We start from the raw sequence: 23821 nt of genomic DNA, 5'->3' as shown, positions 1-23821 counted from the left end.
AAATTAAATACATTATACAGTTTACGTAATAAATATCATTATATAAAGAAATAATATCGTAAATCAGTGTAACGAGTATCAAAAATATCACTATAACACGGTTTATGTTTTTAAAAAAAAATACATTCTAATAAAATTATATTATTATAATCTTATGACGGACAATTTGTTACATATTCATATTACAGTGAATTGTAAGAACTAGTATTGTATTTGTCTTTTTTAACTCTATACAAAACTAAATTTTTGTTCTTTACGAAGTAAAGAAAAACAAGAATAGTGAATCTATAGACTATAATTTAATATTCAAAGCGCGTAAACTTCATGTTCATGCAACGAGAGTATTGAAATTTTCTATTGAGGTAAACGTCAAAAGCCTTTTCGCTTTCGCTTCCATCTTCCATATGTAATTTATTTTTAATTCCCATAATCCCTGCACTAATGAAATTAAGATAGATTTTTAAATAGGGACGTTATAGTTTGAATGAAGTAATTATACAATTTTAGTCTCCAAGTCATTTCTATTTTGCTATCTACCTGACTTTAAGATACAGTTTTCTGAATCAGTTTTTCGTTTTATTAAAAGTTATCTAAATTTGCTATTAATAAAATAAAAACAATAATTGCATGAATGGTCAACTAATTATAGTTTACACCGTATTCTATAGTTTAAAAAAAATCTTATCGCATACAATTATGAGTATAATTAATGTTCACATTACTGGCATTAACAGTTAGAACCCTGATTAGAACTAACACTTTTTTGAATGATATCAAATTCTAAGATTTTTTTTTATTTAAAATAATACTGTAGTTATATGATATGAATGAAATGATTTTCAAAGATATAAGAAAAAAATAATCGTCAGCATCAGTTCGTTTACCTAATAATTGGAGAAGAGTGATTATCCACATTATGCTTACAAGTTACGACCGAATTTAATAGACTTGTCATCTTCATTTTAGACAATAAAACAAATTTGGGCCCATTCTCTTAGAGAACTGATATATACTATAAAATCTTCGAAATGATCACATGTATTATTTCAGAGAACGGCTATAATATAAATGTGTACCACATATTATTATCAATTCATACACCAACCATACGAATGATACCATACCATTGTACTAAAACTATTTAATCTTTTAATATTTTTGGATTTTTTTACTAAAAATATATGATTTGTTTGTTGTATTTTCAGATGCTATATGCAAATGGTGCGGAATAAGACGAAACACACATAACAAATTAAACAAACGCACCAGAAAATGGTTTGAATAATGATTTTCATAACTATCAAAATGTAACTATTTTCGTCTAACATTTTGAATCACCGAGACATGTTTTAAGAGGTAATTTTAAAACAATCTTACAAGCAACCAAACACAGTAATCGTACGCAAAAAACCTTTTCTAGAAGTGTTGCCAAATGCACATCTTTCTAGTTAGAAAATATATAGAGAACATTTTTTGTATCGAAGAAAGATGTAAAATATATTTCCCAAAGAAACAAAAAAAATAGTTTTTCATCAGCAAGCTAGTTATGTGGCCGTGTGGGTGAAAAGTATTTTGTTGGCTAAAGAATTGGACAACTGGTAGAATTATGCATTCAATATAGGGTTGGTTCGGGTAATTTATTTTGATCGAGTAAGAGCTTTGGATACTGGATTCCAAACCAACACCAGCCAGAATAAAGAGAGTAAATTTCCATCTTCACTTGATTGTTAATCAGTTAATCGATCGAGTTACTAAGAAGTAAAACATCAACATGTTGAATGAGTTCGTTGATAGAAAGAATATACCTATAGCACGAGGTATTCTACTATATTATTTGAGAAGTACATTTTAAATATAACCTTAATTTTTGTAATTAATTACATAATAATGCTATTAGTATAAATTAATCAAAAAAATCATTTAATAACGTCATTAAAGTTACCAAAATTATTTAACGACAATATTTATCTCTTAATTATAGGGTTTATTGGATCTAAAGACGGGTCATCAAAGATTTTCTAAACTGAAGCAAAATATACCGAATATTCAAATATCTATTTGTTACCAAATTATAAACAAACTAGATTTTAACCCGCGGTACACCGCGGGAACAATTTATTTTTTAAATAAATATATATAAAAGTTTGCAAATTGTATCTATCTATAAAATATTTTATTTTATAGTTTACAATTGTTATTAAGTAACGTCTTGCCAAACCCGTCCCGCCAACTCGTCCTGTAAAAAAAACTCATTTATTTTACTAATGTTGATCTTATTTATGATATGTTTATGAATTATTGTCTAAATATTTTGTAATTTTGTAGTAATTAAATGCTATCAAATATCTATGCGGCTTGATGATTATAATTATGCCGAAAAGCAATATCAAAAATGATAATTTTGTAGTAATTAAATGATATTAAATATTTTGGAAGTTTTATTTTAGTAATTAATTGTGTAGTTAAGGTAGAAAGATTTTGGGAAGATTGTTAAATGTCAAATATTTAATTAGAAGATTTTCTTTCTAATTATCAAAAACAATTATTAAATGCCAGTGGTAACGACTGTAAATAAATCTCAACTCCAGGATTTATTTCACAAAGTGACTGCAAAAATGTATATATAGATAAGTTCGTAAAACAATTTAATTTTTTATATACGAAATCAACTAAATCTTAATCACATAAAAATTAGCACAAAAAAAAAGTATTCAACAATTAAAAAATTATCAAATCTCTATGTTATATAAGTTTTTATACTATATTCGAAGAAAGTGTATTATACCTTTTCAATTTGTATTCTTTAACTAATTTAAGCTAACTAATATATTTGCTAATCTTATACCTATCAAAACCGACTATCTTTTCTTATCTCTATAATATTTTTGCAAGACTTTTATGTGGATTTGGGTAAAAGTGCATTCAGGTCATATGGTACATTCCCTTATTAAATAAATATGGTGCACTTCTATGTTATTAGCTAAAATGTTTAGATTATAATTTAGAGTCATATCATAAATAAAATTAATATTAATAAAATAAATGGTTTTTTGGCAAAACGGATTTGGAGGGACGGGTTTTTGAATCAACATTAATAAAAAAGTAAAATATAATTAATCCACCGTTTCAATACGGGTTAAATCTTTAATTTATTATTTTTTAAGACCACTAATATTAAACATATCAAATCATCCTAATTTAGAAAAGATTATATAAAACTAAAAATGTTATGTGGTATGTATAATGTTACTATATATAAAATTAAACTATAAAATATAAATGTATTAGAGAATGATACAATTTGCAAAACTTATATATATAATAAATAATTCTTAAATTTTAAAAATTACTACTTTAAAAAAAAACTACGGGACGAGTAAAGAAATTACAGAACGAGTTTTATTTTGGAATTGGGTTATATGATGGATGTATTTTAATCAATATTTATAATATTTATAAAATATTATTAATATGCTGTTTTAATAAGGGTTAAAACTTCAGTTTTTTAACAATTGTCTCATGGATTCGTGGTATAGCGTTACTTAATAACAATTATAAACTGTAAAATATAAATATTTTATAAAAATAAAATTAGCAAGTTTTAATATATATTACTTTTAAAAAATAAATCGTCTTGCGGTATACCGCGGGTTAAAATCTAGTATTGATAAGAAAATGTCAAACGGTGAATGATATCGACTGACGTTTCACGAATCTAATAGATACACGATTAAATCGAATATACTTAGTAGTGTGAATGATATAAAAAAATATACTAATGTTTTACTATTGATCTAGCCCACTAACCAAATCAAATTAACAACTAAATGTAAGTAGGATAATTTATGAGAAAACTTAAAACCCTCGAAAAGATAATCATAATTGTTAATTTATTACTATTAACATAAGATAATTATAAATAAAATAGGACAGATATGAAAAGTGTTTATACATCACAAATCTACCTTTCACATTCTTATTTTTTGGGGCAGCAACCTCACAGATTCTTATGGAACACAAATGAAGAAACGCTCAAATACAGCGTTGAGTAAAAAGTAAAAACAAAACAAAACACAACACATCTCCTCCACTGTAATAAAAATAGTATTAAAAAACATAGTAAATGATTTTTAATTAATCAACCCTCAAAAATAACGTAGAGATCGAAATACACTGAATCGTTGACAAATCCCAAAACATGCACTAAATGTTTTACCGCAGATCGAAGAAGGGATCATCAGTGTAAAAATTTGGCGTCGCATTCACAAAACTATTTATCGAAATCCCAGAAACGAATTTGGAACATAGTGCGTTAATCATTCAAAAGGTATTATCTTTTTCTCCGAATCTTATGCAAAAATTTCCCCTTTTCCGTATCAGGGCTAGATTTGGATTTGTGGGTACTGTTCAATTCACGAATCGCCAATGATTGGTACTTGCCCTTTGAGTGTTAACACTTTTGATTGAATCGAGATTGTTATTAAAGTTTGATCCTTTTGATGCCAATGCAGGTCTTTGTTATTGAAAAATCGATTCTTTGTTCTGGTAATTACTTTTGTCAATCGATTCTGTTTCTTCTTCTTCTTATGCAATGTATGTGGAATTTGAATTCTGGTTTTTGGTTAATGTTTGTTAGGTTTGGATCTGAGAAAGTGTCGATATGAGAGTTCGATCTAGAGGGTTTAAGAGACAATGAGTGGAATGTCCTTTGGACTTGAGAGTTATGGCTTACTCAAACCTTGAGCTTTTGAGTCTGCATTATCTTCTTCTTGTTTCTTCACAATGCTCACTTCTAATTCTAAAGAGAAGGAAAGGTCTCTCTCCTTCTTATGTTGCTGGTACTTAGGTCGTCGACGAGTTGCTATGCTTCTACTTCTCAGCCTTGCTTTTGTTGTCTTTGTGTTGGGTTCCTACACTATCAACAAAGGTATTCTCAAAATGTCTTATGTATGATGTTGGTTAGATATTGGAATCTGTTGGTAATGATGCCTTGCATTGTGATTACAACAGAGAGCAATAGTCCAAATATTCATCAGAGTATTGAGACGATGGATTTTGGAAGCAACCAAACACCGATAAGTAGAGAATTGACTTCTTTCTATACAAAGGAGTCTGATAATGATCATGTTAGAGATCCTTTTTTGTGGAATGGCATTGGAGGAAGTGATGTAGACGTCAACCATCCTCCTCCATTCTTACCTTCATGGCATCACCATCCGTGTGATAGTTTTTCTTTTCCTCCTCCTCCACCACCTGGAATGAGAAGGCCTGGTCCACGCCGTAAGCTCTTTCTTCGATTCAATAGTTTTTTGCTCTGACCCTGCAAGAACTCGTATTTACCTTTTCCGTTTGTATGTTTTGTTTTGTTCAGCTTGTCCGGTATGCTACCTACCTCCAGAAGAGGCCTTAGCACATATGCCAAAGTATCCATTTGAATCTCCCTTGCTCAAGAATTTGACATATATACGTGAAGAGAGTCCTGTAAAACCTGAAGAAAGTGAAGGAGGCTCTGAATTCGGAGGTTATCCTTCTCTCGAGCATAGGACTAACTCTTTTGACATAAAAGAGTCCATGACAGTGCATTGCGGGTATGCTTCTAGGCTTAACCCCGTGGTTTCTTCTTCAGTCATCGAGCTTTACTTTCTGATTCCTGTATTTATTTTTGCAGGTTTATTAAAGGAACAAAACCGGGCCACCAAACTGGATTTGACATCGATGAGGATATCCTTCATGAGTTGGACCAGTCCCATGATGTGATTGTCGCGTCAGCGATATTTGGTATTTTGCTTAGAAGAGAAATTCATTGTGTGACATTGATTGTTTAGATATTCTTACTTCTCTTACAAAGTTTCAATCTATTCTCAGGAAAGTATGACATAATTCAAGAACCGGTGAACATCAGTGAAATGGCGAGGAAGAACATCCCATTCTACATGTTTGTTGATGAAGAAACACATTTATACCTTAAGAACACGTCGAGTTATACAGACGATAACAAGAGAGTGGGATTGTGGAGGATCATTGTTGTACATAATGTCCCTTATACCGATGCACGGCGTAATGGAAAGGTTAAAAGAATTGAGAATAAATAGCCAAGATTTGAATGTTTCCTGATTTAACAAATACGATTTGGGTAAAACGTTTATGCATTTTTACAGGTTCCGAAGCTTTTATTGCATAGATTATTCCCAAATGTCCGGTACTCTATATGGGTTGATGCAAAGCTCCAGCTTGTTGTAGATCCATATCAAATCCTTGAAAGGTAGAGAAATTGACTCCTCTGTCTCTCTCTTTCAACATATTTTGTTCCAAGCAGTTAGCTTTATTTGTCTTCTCAATGTTCAGGTTCTTGTGGAGAACGAATTCTAGTTTTGCAATCTCGAGACATTACCGACGTTTTGATGTGTTTGTAGAGGCTGAAGCGAATAAGGCCGCAAGAAAGTACGACAATGCCTCAATAGATTACCAAGTAGAGTTCTACAAGAAGGAAGGTTTAACACCTTATACGGAGGCTAAGCTTCCAATAACAAGTGGTAATGGTTTTAACCATATGAGGATGATAAAGTTCCACAATTTTCTTCTGTTCAATGATCACAATTGAAACATTTCAAATCGTTTGGCAGATGTCCCTGAAGGTTGTACCATCATAAGAGAACACATACCGATCACAAACCTTTTCACATGTGTATGGTTCAACGAGGTAGATCGGTTTACTTCAAGAGATCAGCTAAGCTTTGCAATTGCGAGAGACAAAATAAGAGAGAAAGTTGATTGGAGCATCAATATGTTCTTGGACTGTGAAAGACGCAACTTTGTGAAACAGGTAAAAGCAGAGGAAACTACAGTTTTGTTTCGGTTTTGATTTGTGAAAACCTGAGACTTGTTTATCCTTGATGACAGGTATATCATAGAGACGTTTTGCTGACCATGAAACCTCCTCGAGCTTCTTCTAGAGTTCTTCCCGAGCCACTGGTTTTACCACGTGGAAGATTAGCCGGTGGTAGAGCCACGCCGGGTAAGAAGACTCCGGGACAACGCGGGAAAAGGCGTCACCGGAAAGTTTCAGCCGGTGGCAGAAACATGTGATAGAGAGAGAGATTCCACACTTTTTCTTCTGCAAGATTTGTTTTTGATGCAATATTTTTTGGCTCTTATTCTATTACATACAGTTCAAAGTAGTTTTTTTTTTTTTTGTGTGTGCACAATTTCAAAGTAGGTAGAAGAAACAAATCTCGTGAGTTTCTGTCAAAAGAACCAAAGTGTGGTTTTCAAATTTTGCCCTCTAACTAAAATTAACTGATAAATATTTGGCCAATTTGATTATATATAATTTTTGTAAACCATTATTATTGTTTTTTTTGTTCATGTTTGTAGAATTTTGTGCTCCTTTGATGGATTTAGATTTAAGACTACTATAAGTTGTGTGAATTGATCAATATAGTCCAAAAATTAGAACCGGTAGGACATAAACCTTAATCTGAACCGGTGAATACTTGGTTTGTCGGCTATGGATATTAACTTTGAAGGTGGGGTCATTGTAGTAGTAACTGATGAAGTCCTTTCCACTTGGCATTAATTTACTCAACTATCATTCTGTAACTAATTATAATCATTTGATATTATTTTTTCGGCTCTTTTAATATAAAGGGGATATATTTAACCTTTTTTACCTGCTTTATTACTTTAGAAAAATTGAGTATCATCAACTATGTATAAAACAATTAAAAAATAGAAAATTAAAATATAAAAAGTAAGAAGAGAGATTGATTCAACTATATAGATATTTTGTAATTTCCTCATTGGTGCAGTGTATGTCGACCCAGTTATTTTCCTAATGCACAAAAATATCTTTGAAATAGAATAAAAGGGGAAAGATATTTACAAAAATTTCAAATCCAAAATATACAAATGGCTCCCACAAGTCTTGTCCATGACGATAGGTTCTTCGACCATACAAAGATTTATTTCTTTCAATTATTATTCTTTTGTATTTTTGCCTAGAATCTTTCAATTATTTCTCCACCTCAAATTTCAGAAAACAACTATAGCTTGACCCGCACATACGTACGGGGTTTCATATTTTTAATTTAATATAGATAATTTTATTATTTTGTGATATATATTATAATATAATGTATTAGATTTGAATTCGCATATACGTTCAAAATAAAAAATTGTTTAATTGATTTTAAAAATAAATAATATTTTGTTATGAGTAAACTTTGTAATAGTATAGATATTATAAAGTTAAGAGTAATGATCGAAATTCAATTGCGTTTGTGTATAGTTATATTTTAAGATCCGGACTCACAGGATGAAATTATATTAGTAAGATAAAATTAAGATATAACTTAATATCAGTTTGTGATCCTATTTTCATTTCACTCCATTAAAAGTATGTTCCAAAATTCTTATTTGCTTACCTTTAAATACATGTTATATATGACTGAGTTTTACGGATTAACATATATGATGTTAAACTTTACAAATATAACATAAATTAAAACACACAAATACCTTTTCTTGATTTTTTTTCCTTCTTCAAATTCAAAAATATAAATAGCATTTTAACAAATAATTTTTAAAAAATTTAATATGTTTTTAAATAGACGGGCCTTATCTAGTATAGTATATAATTGGATATCAAATCTTAGTTTTTCAATTCTTATTGGTTAACATATTTTAAGAAATAAATTTTAAATTTTCGTCCATAATTTAATAGGAAAGAGAAAGTGAATTTAATTTTGGAAAACTAATAAGTATTCAAAAAGATATTCCATTTTTTATTATTTAAATCTATTAATTTTGTGATTACTATTGTATCTTTAATGAATTTATTTAAAAATATTAAAAATTGTTTATTTTTAATGATTCCCAATTAATAGTATAGATTATAAAAATTTGCAACCCTATATGTAAAAAATTACTAAATTCTTATTAGCATAATTAATATAATTAGTTGGGACGTGGGGATTGAAATTGTCTAGCTTTTCTAGAGGAAAAATAATAATGAAATTTGTCCAAAAGAGTGACCCACATTAAACCAAAAACCTTACAAATTTTCATAACTTTATAGTATATTAAAAGAACTCAAAAATCATGGAATCTATCAAAGTCCAAATCCCTAAATGAGATCATCTCTCTTCCCAAAAGCCAAGTCCATACCTTTCCTCCATGGCTTCTTCATTGCTTTCCCAAACTAGTAAAATCTCCTAGCTTTCCATTTCCACAATAAACCCGTGATCCAAAACTTGCCTTTTTCTCCTAAAGATCTTCTCTTTTTAAGTTTTGGTTTCAGATACATACATAACAAAGTCTCTTCCTTTATTCATCAATGACTACAGCAATATCGATGAATCCATCTTTGTTTCGAGTAATCTGTATACTCCATTCGATAATTGCGCTTACTAGTGGAACCTTAATGATGTTCTACACAGAGAAAGCTTCAATCTTTGGACCAGGAAGTGAGATTGCTAGCAAACTAAAAGGATCAACACCACACGATGAACTACTCATACAGATTTCTCAGTCATTCTCTGGTTTGCTTCTGTTTGCAATTGGTTTGGTACTGTTCATGGTTTCGTTTGTGAAAGACAAAGAGTTTCATAGCTTCTTCGCTGGTGGGTCCGTGATTCTGTATGTGTTAATGGCTATGTGGAGGGTTTTGTTCGAGTGGAAAATTGAAGATCTTGCTTATGAATGGCCTAAACAAGCTCTTGGAGACATTGCTTTGGCTATTTCTTGGGTTTTCTTTCTTGTTTATTCTTGGAGAGAGAAGTATGATTGATGTTTTTGATTTTCTCTTTTCTTTAAAAAAAAAACTTGTGGGCTAAGCAAAACCAGATGATGTATTATGATATTGTTTTTGATCTTCAGATTTGATAAAAGAGGAAATGTGAAAAAGCTTTAGATTCAGACAAGATCAGAACAAACAAAATCATAGTTTGGGATTCATGAATATCAGAAGATCAAGTGTTTTGTCTGAAATTAATGGCAACTTTATTGATGTCTTTGTTCTTCGATTGTCCTATGTGTAGATCCTATATTTGGTAAATCCATTCAACTCTTTGTAAAAGAAGAATCAGAGATTCTTTTCATTTGGGTTACTCAATTGTGAAAAACTTAAAATGAGTAAATGGGCCTGAAAAGCCCATCAACAGCCCATTAACTATAAATTGTTGTGAGCTTTTACATTTCTCAGTTCTTTCTTTCCTTGCTCGCCCAAGATTCTTCATTGTTCTACGTTTCTTGACTCTTCCTCATTCAAGCCGATCAAAGGGTCAGTTTTTTTCGTTAATCTCTTAAGTTCCCTTATCTCGCCTATCGGAAGAACATATGATTGTGCGAATGAATTTATCAAAAAAAATTCCTGAATTTTGTGTTGATTATCTGTTTGCTTGATTTGAGGTTCAATAGGATTAGAGTGTTACAAAATAAGCTTCTAATATTTCATTGATGAGATGGTTAATTTCACTAAGGAATGAGAATTTGTGATTTGGGGTTCGGGGTTTAAAGTTTATTTTAGGGTTTTACCTGATTGCTGGTGAAAACAAATCAACATGAATTTATCAATCACTCAAAAAAGATTTAGAATCCGTTCGTTGTGTTTGGTAATTAAGTGTTCCAAAATTTATCTCTTTAGTAGCTGATTCATGTAAAGCTTGTTTTTTTAAGTGGAACCAAGTAAGTTCATTAAGAAGGATTGTCTTCAAGGATTATCCCTCTTTTGCATTGTGGATGAAAAAGCAGTTTTGTAAATTTCACTTAGAAGAGCATTCAGGTTGATTGTTTTATCTGTGTCTGGTAAATGATTGAGTGTGAGGTTTTAAACTTCTTGGTGTAACCAGTAACAAAAAGAAGCTCTTATTAAAGATTATCACTCTTTCGCTTAATTTCTGAAACACCTGTGTATCGATTAATCTTAGAAGATTCATATGATTAGTGTTTAATGTTTATGTTTGTGGATACCAATGTTCTTGTTTCTTCTAATTGATCATTGGTTTTGGTTATTGTCTATAGCAATTCTTAGAAGAGCATTTATTCATCTCCTGATCTACCCTTTGAAGCATCAAATGTTTTAACCGAAATTACTTTTTTTTTTTTTTTTTTTTTCACATCCGAAATTACTTTGATAATGCTCTTTGGTTATTGTTGAATGTGGTTTCGATATTTGGCCTAACATTCTGAGATTATGATGATAGGTCGGAGGGATGAGTGGTTTACAAGCACAAGACAGTGCGTGTTCTTTGGACAAGCCAAGCAAAGATGTAGTTGCCACAGAGACAAAACCAAAGAAGAGGATATGTTGTGCTTGTCCTGATACAAAGAAACTTAGAGATGAATGCATTGTAGAACACGGTGAATCCGCTTGCACGAAATGGATCGAAGCTCATATTTTGTGTCTTCGATCAGAGGGTTTCAAAGTTTGAGAGTAATTAAAAACAGAATTTCATGTATCAAAAAACATATTGTTGATTTTATTCTTTTTGGGAATTTAAACAAATGGTCATGTAATAAATAGAGCAACTAAAAGGTTATATATTGGTCAAAACTCTAGATACACCAATATATTTATTTCTGATTTTTGATATATTTAACTTCTTTATTTAATTCCAAATTTATCATTGAAATAGTAAAATCAATTATAAATTTACTTTATTGGTGTTATTATCTTCTAATCTTCCATTTTGATTTCCAATGATAATTCCTCTGTTGTTAGCCGTTGGATTGATTATAAAAACCTATCCTCATATCCAACGGGTATAAATTCCTAGCTTCACCTTCCTAATCACCCATCAGAACCGTCGATCTTGCCACGTCAGCAAATTAAGGATAATCGACGGAGACCTTTTGATTGACTAAATGTTAATTAAATTAAGAGATTAATTTGGAAAACAAATATGATTAAAAGTTAATTAAATTAAGAGATTATTGAGAACTCGACAAAAAAAAAAAAAATAGAGATTATAGAGTATGAGAAATTTTGGAGTGGCGTGTTTAAAAAGAGTCGATAGAGTAAAATCTTCACTGTTTGGGTGTGTGTTATATATACTCCGGCGCGAATTGTGAAGAGACAAAACCTTCCCTATAATCCCGAGGCCCAAATCTTTCTCTTTTCTATAATCACTCACTGTTTGGTTTTTTATATTTGTTTTCAAAAACTTTGGGAATTTCGTCAATGGAGCCTGACGTGGTGGAGATCCCTCCTCCTCCTCTGATCGCTTCGGGTTCTAGAACTCGTAAACCCAGAAAGGTTCGATTTTTATATTTCTATGCAGAATTTTGCTGATTCACCTGGATAAAGGTGGAATTTTGTTCGCTTATGATGCGTGAATGATCATCTGGGTGTTTTAGGGTTTGGTTTTGATTTCAGGGTTTATGTGGGGTTTGGTTAATCTATGCTTCAACTGTTTCTCTTTGCCGTTTGATTGATGGGTTTTGTTCTTCATGAATTGTATTGATTGTGTTCTTAGAGTTTCATAAGTTTGAAAGTGATCAGCTTTATAGCTTATGTGAAATCAATAAGCTTACGTTTAGATTTTGTGTTTGGTTCGTCTCTTGTGAATGTTTGTGAAATTTCAATTGTTTTCTCTGTTTTTGATTTGTTTATCAATCGTAGTTGATGGTAAAGTTTGTTGCTTTTATCTTGTTGTAGGCTGTTCCTGAAGTGATTGATGTGGAAAGTTATGAATTCCGCAATGTTGGTGTTGTTAAGGATAACAATGTTGTTGATAAGAAGAACAAAGGGAAGGCAATACAAGTTGACTCCTTTTCTTTCAACAACGTTCAATCTCATCATCATGGATCGTCGCTGCTTAACTTAGAGACGTTCCAAGACTATTATGGTCATAAGAATATCCCTTTTAGTGAATTTGCTAATCAACCAATTGATGTTGATGACTACTCAATGTATCAAGACGTTCTAGATCCTAAGGATGTTCCAGCTGGTGCAGAGGTGACGGTACCTTGGGGTTTAAATTCGAGCAGTAAGGGAACTGCGAAATCAAGTATAAGCATTATGAGAAGTCAATCCATGAAAGGATATGGAACAGTATCTCTGGCAACGACTAATGTTCCTCAATTATGGGATTATACTTTGCCTCAGCAGAATCAGGCTATCTATTCTTCTGTATCGTTTTCTGCGGTTCAACCTCAGACTCCTGATGTAGTGATGGTCACCAATCCTACTCCAAACCCTTTTAGTTATGATGCTTCTGCTAGTTCTTCTCATCCTATAGCGGCTGAGCCTATTTCTTCAGTTCAGGATTCTTCCAATGCTAGGAAACTTAAGGAAGAGTTTCTGAGGGATTTTAAAAGATTTGACACCGTCGAGGATTTCTCAGATCATCACTATGCTTCAAAGGGTAAATCTTCAAAGCAGGTGATGATATATTTATTCTCTCTGTTGTTGTTCCCTTAATCTCTCTTTCATATCACCAACTTTAATGTTACCTGCGGCTTCTCTTTTTATCTTATCAGCACTCGAAGAATTGGGTGAAAAAGGTTCAAGCAGATTGGAAGATTCTTGAGAATGATTTGCCAGGTTGGTGTATACACTTATGCAGATCAATGCTTGCATCATTTGTTCTTTAAATTTAACTATTTTTGCCAACAGAGGCAATATCTGTCAGAGCCTGTGAATCAAGAATGGATCTTTTGAGAGCTGTAATTATTGGAGCTGAGGGAACTCCTTACCATGACGGTCTTTTCTTCTTCGATATTCAGTTCCCAGATACTTATCCTTCAGTGCCACCGGTATGTCCTCAGGAACAACTTCGTACTTGTTCTGTTTTTCTTACTTCGAAACCTTAATGACTCCGGAAGTTCAATTTGTTGTTGACAGAATGTTCATTACCATTCTGGTGGGCTTAGAATCAACCCGAATCTATACAATTGTGGGAAAGTATGCTTGAGTCTTCTCGGTACCTGGGCAGGTAGCGCGAGGGAGAAATGGCTCCCAAATGAGTCGACAATGTTACAGCTTCTTGTCTCAATCCAAGCACTCATCTTGAATGAAAAACCATACTTTAACGAACCTGGCTACGTACAGAGCGCGGGGACTGCATCAGGCGAGTCCAAGTCTAAAGTTTACAGTGAGAACGTATTTCTATTGTCGTTAAAGACTATGGTTTACAGCATAAGAAGACCACCCCAGGTAAATAATTTGTCAAATCCTCATACGTTTCCTGAATAGGCTGAAATCTTCTTGTTTTCCAAGCTGAATTGGGTTGTTCTTTCCTGAAACTTGTTGTGATGAAATGTGCAGCATTTTGAAGAGTATGTTCAAAACCATTACTTTGTCCGGTCTCACGACATTGTGAAAGCATGCAATGCTTATAAAGCTGGAGCTCCGCTTGGATCGATGGTTAAAGGCGGAGTCCAAGACCTTGAAGAAGCTAGACAGAGCGGCTCCAAGAAGTTTAAGACCGATGTAGCTAGCTTTATGCAGACAGTGGTTGATGAATTCGTCAAACTAGGAGTCAAGGAGCTTGCAGAAAAACCAGAACCGCCTATGAGCAATGCTAACACAGAGAATCAGAGCAAGAAAAAAACCCGTAAGAGAAGCAGATCATCGAGGTGAGCCAAATCCACCAAATGTTTCATGCTTTTCATATCTTGAATTAGAGAGGAAAGACAAGTAATTCTCGTATGTACAGTTTTACTTGATAAAAATTTTATGACTTTCTCTGTCTCTCATGTATTTTTCTTATTATCATTTGTAGTGTTTGATTAGGAATGGTGATTGATTGTTTTTTCGAGTTTTAACTTAGGATTTTATCATTTTGTGACAATTGTTGTTTTTTGGCATTTTGGTATAGCATCAAAGAATTTCTAGCAAATATTGGACGCTGCGTTTTTCAGTAGTATCAAGTTGAAGATACGAGAAAGAAGACTTGGTGGTGACTAGGGATCTAACATGGAGTAGTAGATCGAAGACAAAATTTAGCCTTCTTCTTTTTACTATTTTTGATATATGAATGACTATTTTTTTTCCGGTTTAGAAAAGTAGTTTTATAATTCACATTCGGTTTTCAAAGGACAAATGGTTTTGATAATTGGTGGGTTCACATTATTCTTTTCTGATTTACAAAGCTAGAGATTCTTTTGTACTAAGTTAGAGTTAGCAATGTCCACCTCGGTTCCAAAGTCCACGACCTTTGGAGAATGCTATCATTTCCATAGCTTTAATGGATAGTTTAACCAATCTTTGATACGATATTAATCTCAAGTCGGAAGGAGTCATTTGATCCATCAGTACACGACTACACGAGTGGCTGTCTAAATCAAGTGTATCCAATTCTGTCGAGCCTAATGCCATAACCTGGTTTTTATCAAGTCACTAAGAACCTCTATGTCACCACCAAACTGGAAAGATTTCTTTTGCAAAAGTACACAACATAGGATACTGTCGTGTCCACGAAGCAAGAAGTGGATTTACTGTGTGGGGAGACACCACCAATCGTTACCTGAGTTGATAGAATGATAGTGTTTGATCCTCGTCACCGATGAAAAGAAACGAAGCGAGGAAAAGAGAAAAACAAATTAGGTTTTTCATCGATGCATGAAGTTTTCATATACCAATGTGAATTTTATGAATAATATATAAAGGTATTTATAGAGTGCTTTTTTTTTTGTAATTATTTATAGAGTTACAAAAAAGAGAACCCTGAAAGAATTTATGTGCGAAAGATATGGAAATTATACATATATATCTAAAGGACTAAGATAAAGATATATGCACAACAGAAATTTCTCTTTTCACAACCGAAAGAATCCATCTTGCGGAATTTAGTCAAAAGGAGCCTGACATGGTGGAGATAAAGGTTCGATTTTTCTCTTTTTCTTTTTGTTCTGTAATTTCAGTGGGGTTTTGGAGGAGATTAATATGTAACAATTTTGGGGTTTTGTATTGATTTAGGGTTTACGTGGGGTTTGGTTATTGATCTTGTTTCTTTGTTTGCTCACGTTACTATATATGCTTCTGCTGTTTCGCTTTGCCCTCGGATTGATGAATCATATTAAAGTTTGTTAAGTTGTAACAGATCAGTTTTAGGTAATGTGAAATCAGAAGCTTACTTACCGAGGTTATATTTCTCTAGTTCAGGATTCTTCCAATGTTAGGAAACTTAAGGAAGAGTTTCTGCGAGACTTTAAAAGATTTGACACCGTTGAAGATTTCTCAGATCATCACTATGCTGCTGAGGGGAGTCCGGCTAAACTTTCGCTTTGGCACCTAAAATTTAAAGGGGTAATATGCATAGATGACAATATTTGGGCTTAACATGGCTTCTAAAATTCGCCATAACCCTTTATATATTACTTGATAACTTCTCAAACTTCCGATTTTTATCGGCTTTTCAGCGGCCGAAGAATTGGGTGAAAGATATTCAAAAAGAGTGGAAGATTCTTGACAAGAATTTGCCAGGTAGGTGTATAGACTGCAGCAACACTTATTCACATTTGTTCTTAAGTTTCTATCCCATTTTTTGTTTGGCAAACAGAGACAATATTTGTCAGAGCATGTGAATCAAGAATTGATCTTTTGAGAGCTGTAATTATTGGAGCCGAGGGAACTCCTTACCATGACGGTCTCTTCTTTTTCGATATTCAGTTCCCAGATACCTATCCTTCAGTGCCACCAGTATGTCCTCAGAAACAATATGTGTTCTGTTTTCTATTTTTTACTTGGAACCCTCAATGACTCTGGAAGTCCTTTTTGTTGTTGACAGAAAGTTCATTACCATTCGGGCGGGCTTAGAATCAACCCGAATCTATACAAATGTGGTAAAGTGTGCTTGAGTCTTATCAGTACCTGGACCGGTAAAAAGAGGGAGAAATGGCTCCCCAAGGAGTCCACAATGTTGCAGCTTCTTGTCTCAATCCAAGCACTAATCTTGAATGAAAAACCATATTATAACGAGCCTGGCTACGAGAAATCCATGGGGACTCCATTAGGCGAGTCCTATTCTAAAGATTATAGTGAGAACGTATTCGTATTTTCGTTAAAGACTATGGTTTACAGCATGAGAAAACCACCCTAGGTAAATAAGTAATAAGTAAAAAAATTGGATTGTTTTTTTTTCCATTAAATTTGGTGTTAGAAGTTAGAACTGTTGTTGCGATGAATCTGTGCAGCATTTTGAAGAGTTTGTTCGTAGCCATTTCTTCGTCCGGTCTCACGACATAGTGAAAGCGTGCAATGCTTATAAAGATGGAGCTCCTGTTGGATCAATAGATAAAGGCGGAGTCAAAAAACAAACTAGACAACGAGGCTCTTTGAAGTTTAGGATCAATGTAACTAGCTTTATGAAGACAGTGGTTGATGAATTCGTCAACTTAGGAGCAATAAGAGAAGCAAATCATAGAGGTGAGCCAAACCCAACATTGTTTTCTTGTTTTTTTTTTTGTTATCTTGAATTGATTATTTGTAGTGTTTAATTCTCTGAATAGTGTGATTGATTATTATTCAATTTTAAGTCTAATTATTTTATTTTTATTTTTTTCTCAGGTTTTCTTTATGGGATCTCTTTCTTTATCACAATTGTTGCCTTTTTTGGCAGTTGGTATAGCATCAAAAAAATTCTAGCAAATATTGGTTGCTGCATTTTTCAGCAGTAGGATTTGAGTCGCAACGAAGACTCGAGAAAGAAGACTTGGTGAGTATGAGATATAACATGGAGTAGAAGACAAGATTTTAGCCTATTTTCCTTTGAACTATTTTTTATTTTTGTATTACATTTTTTTTCAGATTAAGTAAAGTAGTTTATAATTGACGTTCCATTAAAAAGTCAAAATGGTTAGACATTTACGATTTTTCTGTTTTGGTTTACAATTTTTCTTTTTCCTTAACATCCTGTTTTATTAGTAAGAAATTACAGAGTTATCAACGAACACTCGTATACAACAAAATTAAGGTAGAACAAAATAGTCGAAAAACTAAAACATTGTTTCCTTTCGCACTTAAGGCTTACATGGTAATAGATTACCAAATGTTATTTTCCTTGACAGTTTTCTCGATCTAAGTTGGTTTTCTTGTTTGGCTATCATCTTTTAGATAATTAAAATTCTGATAAATTATTAGAAAATCATTGGTTGTGTATCTGTTACATCGCAAATCATACAAACATCTCTAACTCAAGCACATGATACTGTATATAGCATATTTCTTGGTTGTAAATAACACCCATGGTTTTTCCGTATGGTAATAAAAATTCCTGATATATATATATATATATATATATATATATATATATCCCATCTATATAGCCTCCAATCTCCATTATTAGTATGTATCCCCAACATATGTCTAATACTTCATATATATATATATATATATATATATATATATCCCATCTATATTGCCTCCAATCTCCATTATTAGTAATTAGTAGTTAAATATACAATGCAACAGTAAAAATAAATAATTTGTTTTATTTTTGAAAGATAATTTCTACTTACTACGTTATTAATAATGTTTTTGATAAATTTGATTTTAGTTTTGAACCCATTCATCCGATGGATCCGTATCTAGTGTATATCTAAAATATAGGGAAAACAAAAAAGATATTGAAATATGCTAACTCTCTTCTAGACCCCGAGGAAAAAAAGTTCTCTTTTCACATCAGAAAGAATCCATCTTGGGGAATTTAGTCAATGGAGCCTGACGTTGTGGAGAAAAAGGTCGCGATTTTTTATTTTCTTCTTTTGGTTCTGTTAATATCAATGGGGTTTTAGAGGAGTTAAATATGTAACAATTTTAGGGTTTTGTTTTGATTTAGGGTTTACGTGTGTTTGGCTGATCTTGTTTCTTTGTTTGCTCACGTACGTTTATTATATATGCTTCTACTGTTTCTCTTTACACCTCGGATTGATGAATCATATTAAAGTTTATTAAGTTGAAAAGAATCAGTAGTTTAGGTTATGTTAAATCCTAACTGAGGTTATTTCTCTAGTACAGTATTCTTCCAGTGTTAAGAAACTTAAGGAAGAGTTTCTGCGCAACTTTAAAAGATTTGACTCCGTTGAGGATTTCTCAGATCATCACTATGTTTCTAAGGGGAAAGCGTCAAAGCAGGTGATGATTAATTTATCCTCTTCGATAGGGGTTGTTGTTTCCTTAATCGCTTTTTTCATATTCAACCGCTGTAACTTTACCCGCCATCTCTCTTTTTATCTCTTCAGCACTCGAAGAATTGGGTGAAAAAGGTTCAAGACGAGTGGAAAATTCTTAACCAGAATTTGCCAGGTCGGTGTATAGTCTGCAGCAACAATTTTCCACATTATTTGTTCTTTCGTTTCTCTCACATTTTTTGTTAAACAGAGACAATATTTGTCAGAGCCTGCGAATCAAGAATGGATCTTTTGAGAGCTGTAATTATTGGAGCCGAGGGAACTCCTTACCATGACGGTCTTTTCTTTTTCGATATTCAGTTCCCAGATACCTATCCTTCAGTGCCACCAGTATGTCCTCCCAGAAACATCCTCAAAATGTGTTCTGTTTTTAAACCTTAATGACTCTGGAAGTTCATTTTTCTGTTGGCAGAATGTTTATTACCATTCCGGTGGGCTTAGAATCAACCCGAATCTATACAACTGTGGTAAGGTATGCTTGAGTCTTCTCGGTACCTGGCATGGTAACGCGAGGCAAAGCTGGCTCCCAAAGGAGTCCACAATGTTACAGGTTCTTGTCTCAATACAAGCACTTGTCTTGAATGAACAACCATACTTTAACGAACCTGGCTACGGCCTGATCAAGGGGACTTGGTTAGGCGAGTCCAAGTCTAAAGTTTACAGTGAGAACGTATTTCTATTGTCGTTAAAGACTATGGTTTACAGCATGAGAAAACCACCCCAGGTAAAGAATTTGTCAAATCCTCATACGTTTCCTGAATAGGCTGACATCTTCTTGGTTTCCAAGCTGAATTGGGTTGTTCTTTCCTGAAACTTGTTGTGATGAAATGTGCAGCATTTTGAAGAGTATGTTCAAAACCATTACTTTGTCCGGTCTCACGACATCGTGAAAGCATGCAATGCTTATAAAGCTGGCGCTCCGCTTGGATCGATGGTTAAAGGAGGAGTCCAAGACCTTGAACAAGCTAGACAGAGCGGCTCCAAGAAGTTTAAGACCGATGTAGCTAGCTTTATGCAGACAGTGGTTGATGAATTCGTTAAACTAGGAGTCAAGGAGCTTGCAGAAAAACCAAAACCGCCTGTGAACAATGCTAACACAGAGAATCAGAGCAAGAAAAAAACCCGTAAGAGAAGCAGATCATCGAGGTGAGCCAAATCCACCAAATGTTTAAAAAATTTTATGAAATTTATGACTTTCTCAGTCTCTTATGTATTTTCTTATTATCATTTGTAGTGTTTAATTAGGAATGGTGATTGATTATTTTATCGAGTTTTAACTTAGGATTTTATCATTTTATGATAATTGTTGTTTTTTTGGCATTTTGGTATAGCATCAAAGAATTTCTAGCAAATATTGGACGCTGCGTTTTCAGTAGTATCAAGTTGAAGATACGAGAAAGAAGACTTGGTGGTGACTAAGGACCTAACATGGAGTAGTAGATCGAAGACAAAATTTTAGCCTTTTTCTTTTTACTATTTTTGATATATGAATGACAATAGTTTTTCCGGTTTAGAAAAGTGGTTTTATAATTGACATTCGGTTTTCAAAGGACAAATGGTTTTGATAATTGGTGGGTTCACATTATTCTTTTCTGATTTACAAAGCTAGAGATTCTTTGGTACTAAATTAGAGTTAGCAATGTCCACCTCGGTTCCCAAGTCCATGGTTTCCACGTCCACGACCTTTGGACGATGCTATCATTTCCATAGCTTTAATGGATGGTTTAACCGATTTTTGACACAATTAATCTCAAGTCGGTTGGAGTCATTTGTTCCATCAGTACACGACTACACGAGTGGCTGTCTAAATCATGTGTATCCAATTCTGTCGAGCCTAATGCCATAACCTGGTTTTTACCAAGTCACCAAGAAACTCTAAGTCACAACCAAACTGGAAATATTTCTTTTGCAAAAAGTACACAACATACGATACTGTCGTGTCCATGAAGCAAGAAGTGGATTTACTGTGTGGGGAGACACCATCAATCGTTACCTGAGTTGATAGAATGATAGTGTATGATCCTCGTCACCGATGAAAAGAAACGAAGTTGCCGAGGCTCAAGGTAGCCCGAAGCGAGGAAAAGAGAAAAACGAATTAGGTTTTTCATCGATGCATGAAGTTTTGATATACCAATGTGAATTGTATGAATAATATTGAAAGAATATATAAAGGTATTTATAGAGTTTTTTTTACAATGAGGACATATTCTTATTGTCGTTAAAGACTATGGTTTACAGCATGAGATAACAACCAAAGGTAAAATAATTAGTCAAAATTTGGTTTAAAATAGTGATGAAAATGCAGCACTTTAATTAACGACTGTTGTTGTGATGAATGAACAGCATTTCAAAGAGTTTGTTCGTAGCCATTTCCTCGTCCGGTCTCACCACATAGTGAAAGCGTGCAATGCTTATAAAAATGGAGCTCTTGTTGGATCAATGGTTAAAGGCAGAGACTGAGTCCAAGAACGTGAACAAACTAGCCAGAGCGGCTCCAAGAAGTTTAGGACCGATGTAGCTAGCTTTATGAAGACATTGGTTGATGAATTCGTTAATTTAGAGCGAAACCAAAACGAAAACCAAAACCATCTGAGAGCAATGCTAACAAAGAGACCCAGAGCAATAAAACAAACCTTAGGAGAAGCAGATTATCGAGGTGAGCCAAAGCTGCCAAACCAGCCAAACTGTCAAATATTATTTAAATATAAATTTTGAATATTTTTTTAGGATGATCTATGGATATATGATATCAAATTTATGGTACACCGCAAGACGATATTTTATAACTAAATATTTAAAATTTTAAGTTGTATTTGTTTTGCTAATATTGTTTAAATTGTTTAATGTTTAAAATTGTGTAATTGTATTTTAATTGTTAATTTTAGGATTTCACCCGTAGTATACCATCCCGTATTAATATTCACTCAAACCCGTCAATTCTAATATTTCATCTGTTGTATAAAGTTTAAATATTTATAATATTTAAACTTCTTATAAAAGAATCGAGATGCATCTGTTGTATATGTTTTGTTAATATTGTTTGCGAGATGCATCTGTTGTATAAGTTTTGTTAATATTGTATGTTTTGTTTAGTATTTAAGATTGTATAATTATATTTTTGATTCTTAATTTTAGAATTTTACCCGTAATATATTATTCTGTATTATTATTGATCCAAAGATCGTCAATATATGATTTTATCAGTAGTATAAAGTTTAAATATTTATAATGTTTGAATTTCTTATAAAAGAATCGAGTGAACTTCAGATCATATAAGAGGAGCTTCTCTCATAATATTAGATGAGAGGAGCTTCAAACAACATGTACTGAAATTTAAATTTAATCCAAAAGTAACCTGATATGGGTTAAAACGGAAGTCATATGAGTTGAGATAAGTTTGAAATCAAAGAGTTTGAGGCATCGTGGGAGATGATGGATTCAGGGAAAGTTTGTGGCCGAACGTTTTCATATGCGAAGAGACGATTTCTTTCTCTATGTTTTAGGTGACCTGGCTAGGTGTAGGTGTGGCATCCTCTTACATAATTTTCATTTTGCTTGAGAGACCTAAAACAACTACTTTTATTAGTAAGAGATATAGATTATTCATGTTAATAAATAATTAATTAATTACTATTCATAATTTTGAATTTAATTTTTGCAATTAATATTTATATTAAAACCAATTTAATTAATTTTATAGAAAAATCGTGAGAAATAATTTATAGGGAATTGGTAGAAGATAGCTTTTCTACAAAACAATTGATAGGAAATCGATCAAAACATTTCTTTCTGGTTCCTTGCACTCTTTCCTACTTCTGAAATTTTGTAATGACATCTGTTTTACTTAGGTTTGGTTTCGAATGAATTGCTGGTTTTCTCGAAAACTTTTCTCCAAACCGGGTTAGCGGGGAAAGATATGGCAAAAATCATAGATTTAATGACATTACTATTCCTCTGCAATTTATGAGAAAATAGGACATTAGTGTTCTGTTTCTGACGAAACCTCCCATATGCAAACCAAATTATAAGGTGAATCAATGATAGGTTTCATTGGCAAATTGGTTTCAATTAAATAGATATCTCTTGAAGAAGAGACAAAATATCTATGTACAGCTTACGCAACAAAGCTAGGGACTTGTCATGATTCTGGTAGATCTTTACGACAAGTAGGACATGTGAGATGATTCTTAAGCCAAGCGTCGATACAAAGCGCATGATAGATATGTCTGCAAACAGGAAATACTCTGCATTCTTCATTAACGACATAACCACTGAGACAAATCGCGCATTCTCTTGATTCTAGTGACTTTTCTTCATCCTCCTCATGGTTGCCTTGTCCAACAAGCAACTTCGGTAGTAGGGTTTCGATCACGCTTTGTTTCAGCCCGCGCTTTTTTCCTTCTCTCTCGAAATCTGGTAACCGTAGACCGGTCGAGATGATTGTGTGGTAGGTAACGATTCTAGCACGTTGTTGGCCTCTTTGTACTCCGATTTCGAGATCTAGGTCGAGACATGTTCCTAAGAATGGTCGCAGAATGCAATCGATGATGACGTAGATTACAAGAATGAGAGCTGAGGTTGCAATGAGAACAACGAGCAAGATGCAGAGACCGATGAAAACAGCGAGACCAAGAACGCTGATGAGACTAATCGCATCATCTTCTTCTGAGCTCATGTTGATTCTTACAAG

General features: G+C 33.1%; 6 protein-coding genes and 1 pseudogene across 14 annotated transcripts; 6 read left to right on the top strand and 1 right to left on the bottom strand.

Annotated features, from left to right (window-relative positions):
* The first annotated feature begins 4145 nt into the window (after positions 1-4145).
* AT1G53040 (tRNA (met) cytidine acetyltransferase, putative (DUF616)) lies at positions 4146-7408 on the top strand. Of its 6 annotated transcripts, none has more exons than NM_202284.3 (11): positions 4158-4327; positions 4512-4545; positions 4637-4927; positions 5011-5280; positions 5372-5588; positions 5669-5778; positions 5866-6068; positions 6159-6262; positions 6346-6533; positions 6624-6823; positions 6901-7408. In NM_202284.3, exons 3-11 carry the CDS (start codon positions 4783-4785, stop codon positions 7084-7086), a joined length of 1623 nt encoding a protein of 540 aa, NP_974013.1. In that variant the 5' UTR covers positions 4158-4327; positions 4512-4545; positions 4637-4782; the 3' UTR covers positions 7087-7408. The 6 variants fall into 6 exon arrangements, with proteins under 6 accessions (NP_001320226.1, NP_974013.1, NP_001320224.1 ...); NM_104183.5 differs by having other exon boundaries at positions 4319-4432; NM_001333571.1 differs by having other exon boundaries at positions 4146-4327; positions 6624-7351.
* A 1683-nt stretch (positions 7409-9091) lies between these two features.
* AT1G53035 (uncharacterized protein) lies at positions 9092-10103 on the top strand. 2 transcript variants are annotated; one of them, NM_001333570.1, is made up of 2 exons: positions 9093-9777; positions 9877-9953. In NM_001333570.1, the coding sequence occupies exons 1-2, from the start codon at positions 9335-9337 to the stop codon at positions 9908-9910; spliced, it is 477 nt and encodes a 158-aa protein (NP_001320972.1). In that variant the 5' UTR covers positions 9093-9334; the 3' UTR covers positions 9911-9953. The 2 variants fall into 2 exon arrangements, with proteins under 2 accessions (NP_564621.1, NP_001320972.1); NM_104182.3 differs by having other exon boundaries at positions 9092-10103.
* A 53-nt stretch (positions 10104-10156) lies between these two features.
* On the top strand, positions 10157-11652 carry AT1G53030 (Cytochrome C oxidase copper chaperone (COX17)). Its single transcript, NM_104181.5, has 2 exons — positions 10157-10279; positions 11202-11652. The coding sequence occupies exon 2, from the start codon at positions 11211-11213 to the stop codon at positions 11427-11429; it is 219 nt and encodes a 72-aa protein (NP_175711.1). The 5' UTR covers positions 10157-10279; positions 11202-11210; the 3' UTR covers positions 11430-11652.
* Positions 11653-11952: 300 nt separating this feature from the next.
* Positions 11953-15208, top strand: AT1G53025 (Ubiquitin-conjugating enzyme family protein). Of its 2 annotated transcripts, NM_001333569.1 has the most exons (7): positions 11953-12253; positions 12656-13381; positions 13480-13543; positions 13616-13755; positions 13844-14155; positions 14267-14577; positions 14820-15208. In NM_001333569.1, exons 1-7 carry the CDS (start codon positions 12179-12181, stop codon positions 14863-14865), a joined length of 1674 nt encoding a protein of 557 aa, NP_001322707.1. In that variant the 5' UTR covers positions 11953-12178; the 3' UTR covers positions 14866-15208. The 2 variants fall into 2 exon arrangements, with proteins under 2 accessions (NP_001322707.1, NP_001185207.1); NM_001198278.2 differs by having other exon boundaries at positions 14267-15208.
* A 601-nt stretch (positions 15209-15809) lies between these two features.
* Positions 15810-17439, top strand: AT1G53023 (Ubiquitin-conjugating enzyme family protein; the record flags this gene model as incomplete). The annotated part of the gene is made up of 6 exons (NM_001198277.1): positions 15810-15824; positions 16106-16249; positions 16363-16426; positions 16503-16642; positions 16731-17015; positions 17137-17439. The coding sequence occupies 6 exons, from the start codon at positions 15810-15812 to the stop codon at positions 17437-17439; spliced, it is 951 nt and encodes a 316-aa protein (NP_001185206.1).
* A 1149-nt stretch (positions 17440-18588) lies between these two features.
* Positions 18589-20281, top strand: UBC26 (annotated as a pseudogene). Its single transcript has 6 exons — positions 18589-18822; positions 18959-19075; positions 19183-19246; positions 19322-19461; positions 19544-19855; positions 19967-20281.
* Positions 20282-23269: 2988 nt separating this feature from the next.
* On the bottom strand, positions 23270-23806 carry AT1G53010 (RING/U-box superfamily protein; the record flags this gene model as incomplete). The annotated part of the gene is made up of 1 exon (NM_104179.1): positions 23270-23806. The coding sequence occupies one exon, from the start codon at positions 23804-23806 to the stop codon at positions 23270-23272; it is 537 nt and encodes a 178-aa protein (NP_175709.1).
* Positions 23807-23821: the final 15 nt, after the last annotated feature.

The sequence above is a fragment of the Arabidopsis thaliana genome (assembly GCF_000001735.4).
Source record: "Arabidopsis thaliana chromosome 1 sequence".
NCBI classification, from domain to species: Eukaryota; Viridiplantae; Streptophyta; class Magnoliopsida; order Brassicales; family Brassicaceae; genus Arabidopsis; species Arabidopsis thaliana.
Note: the sequence above shows the minus strand (reverse complement) of the source record. Positions and strands in the feature narration are given on the sequence as shown.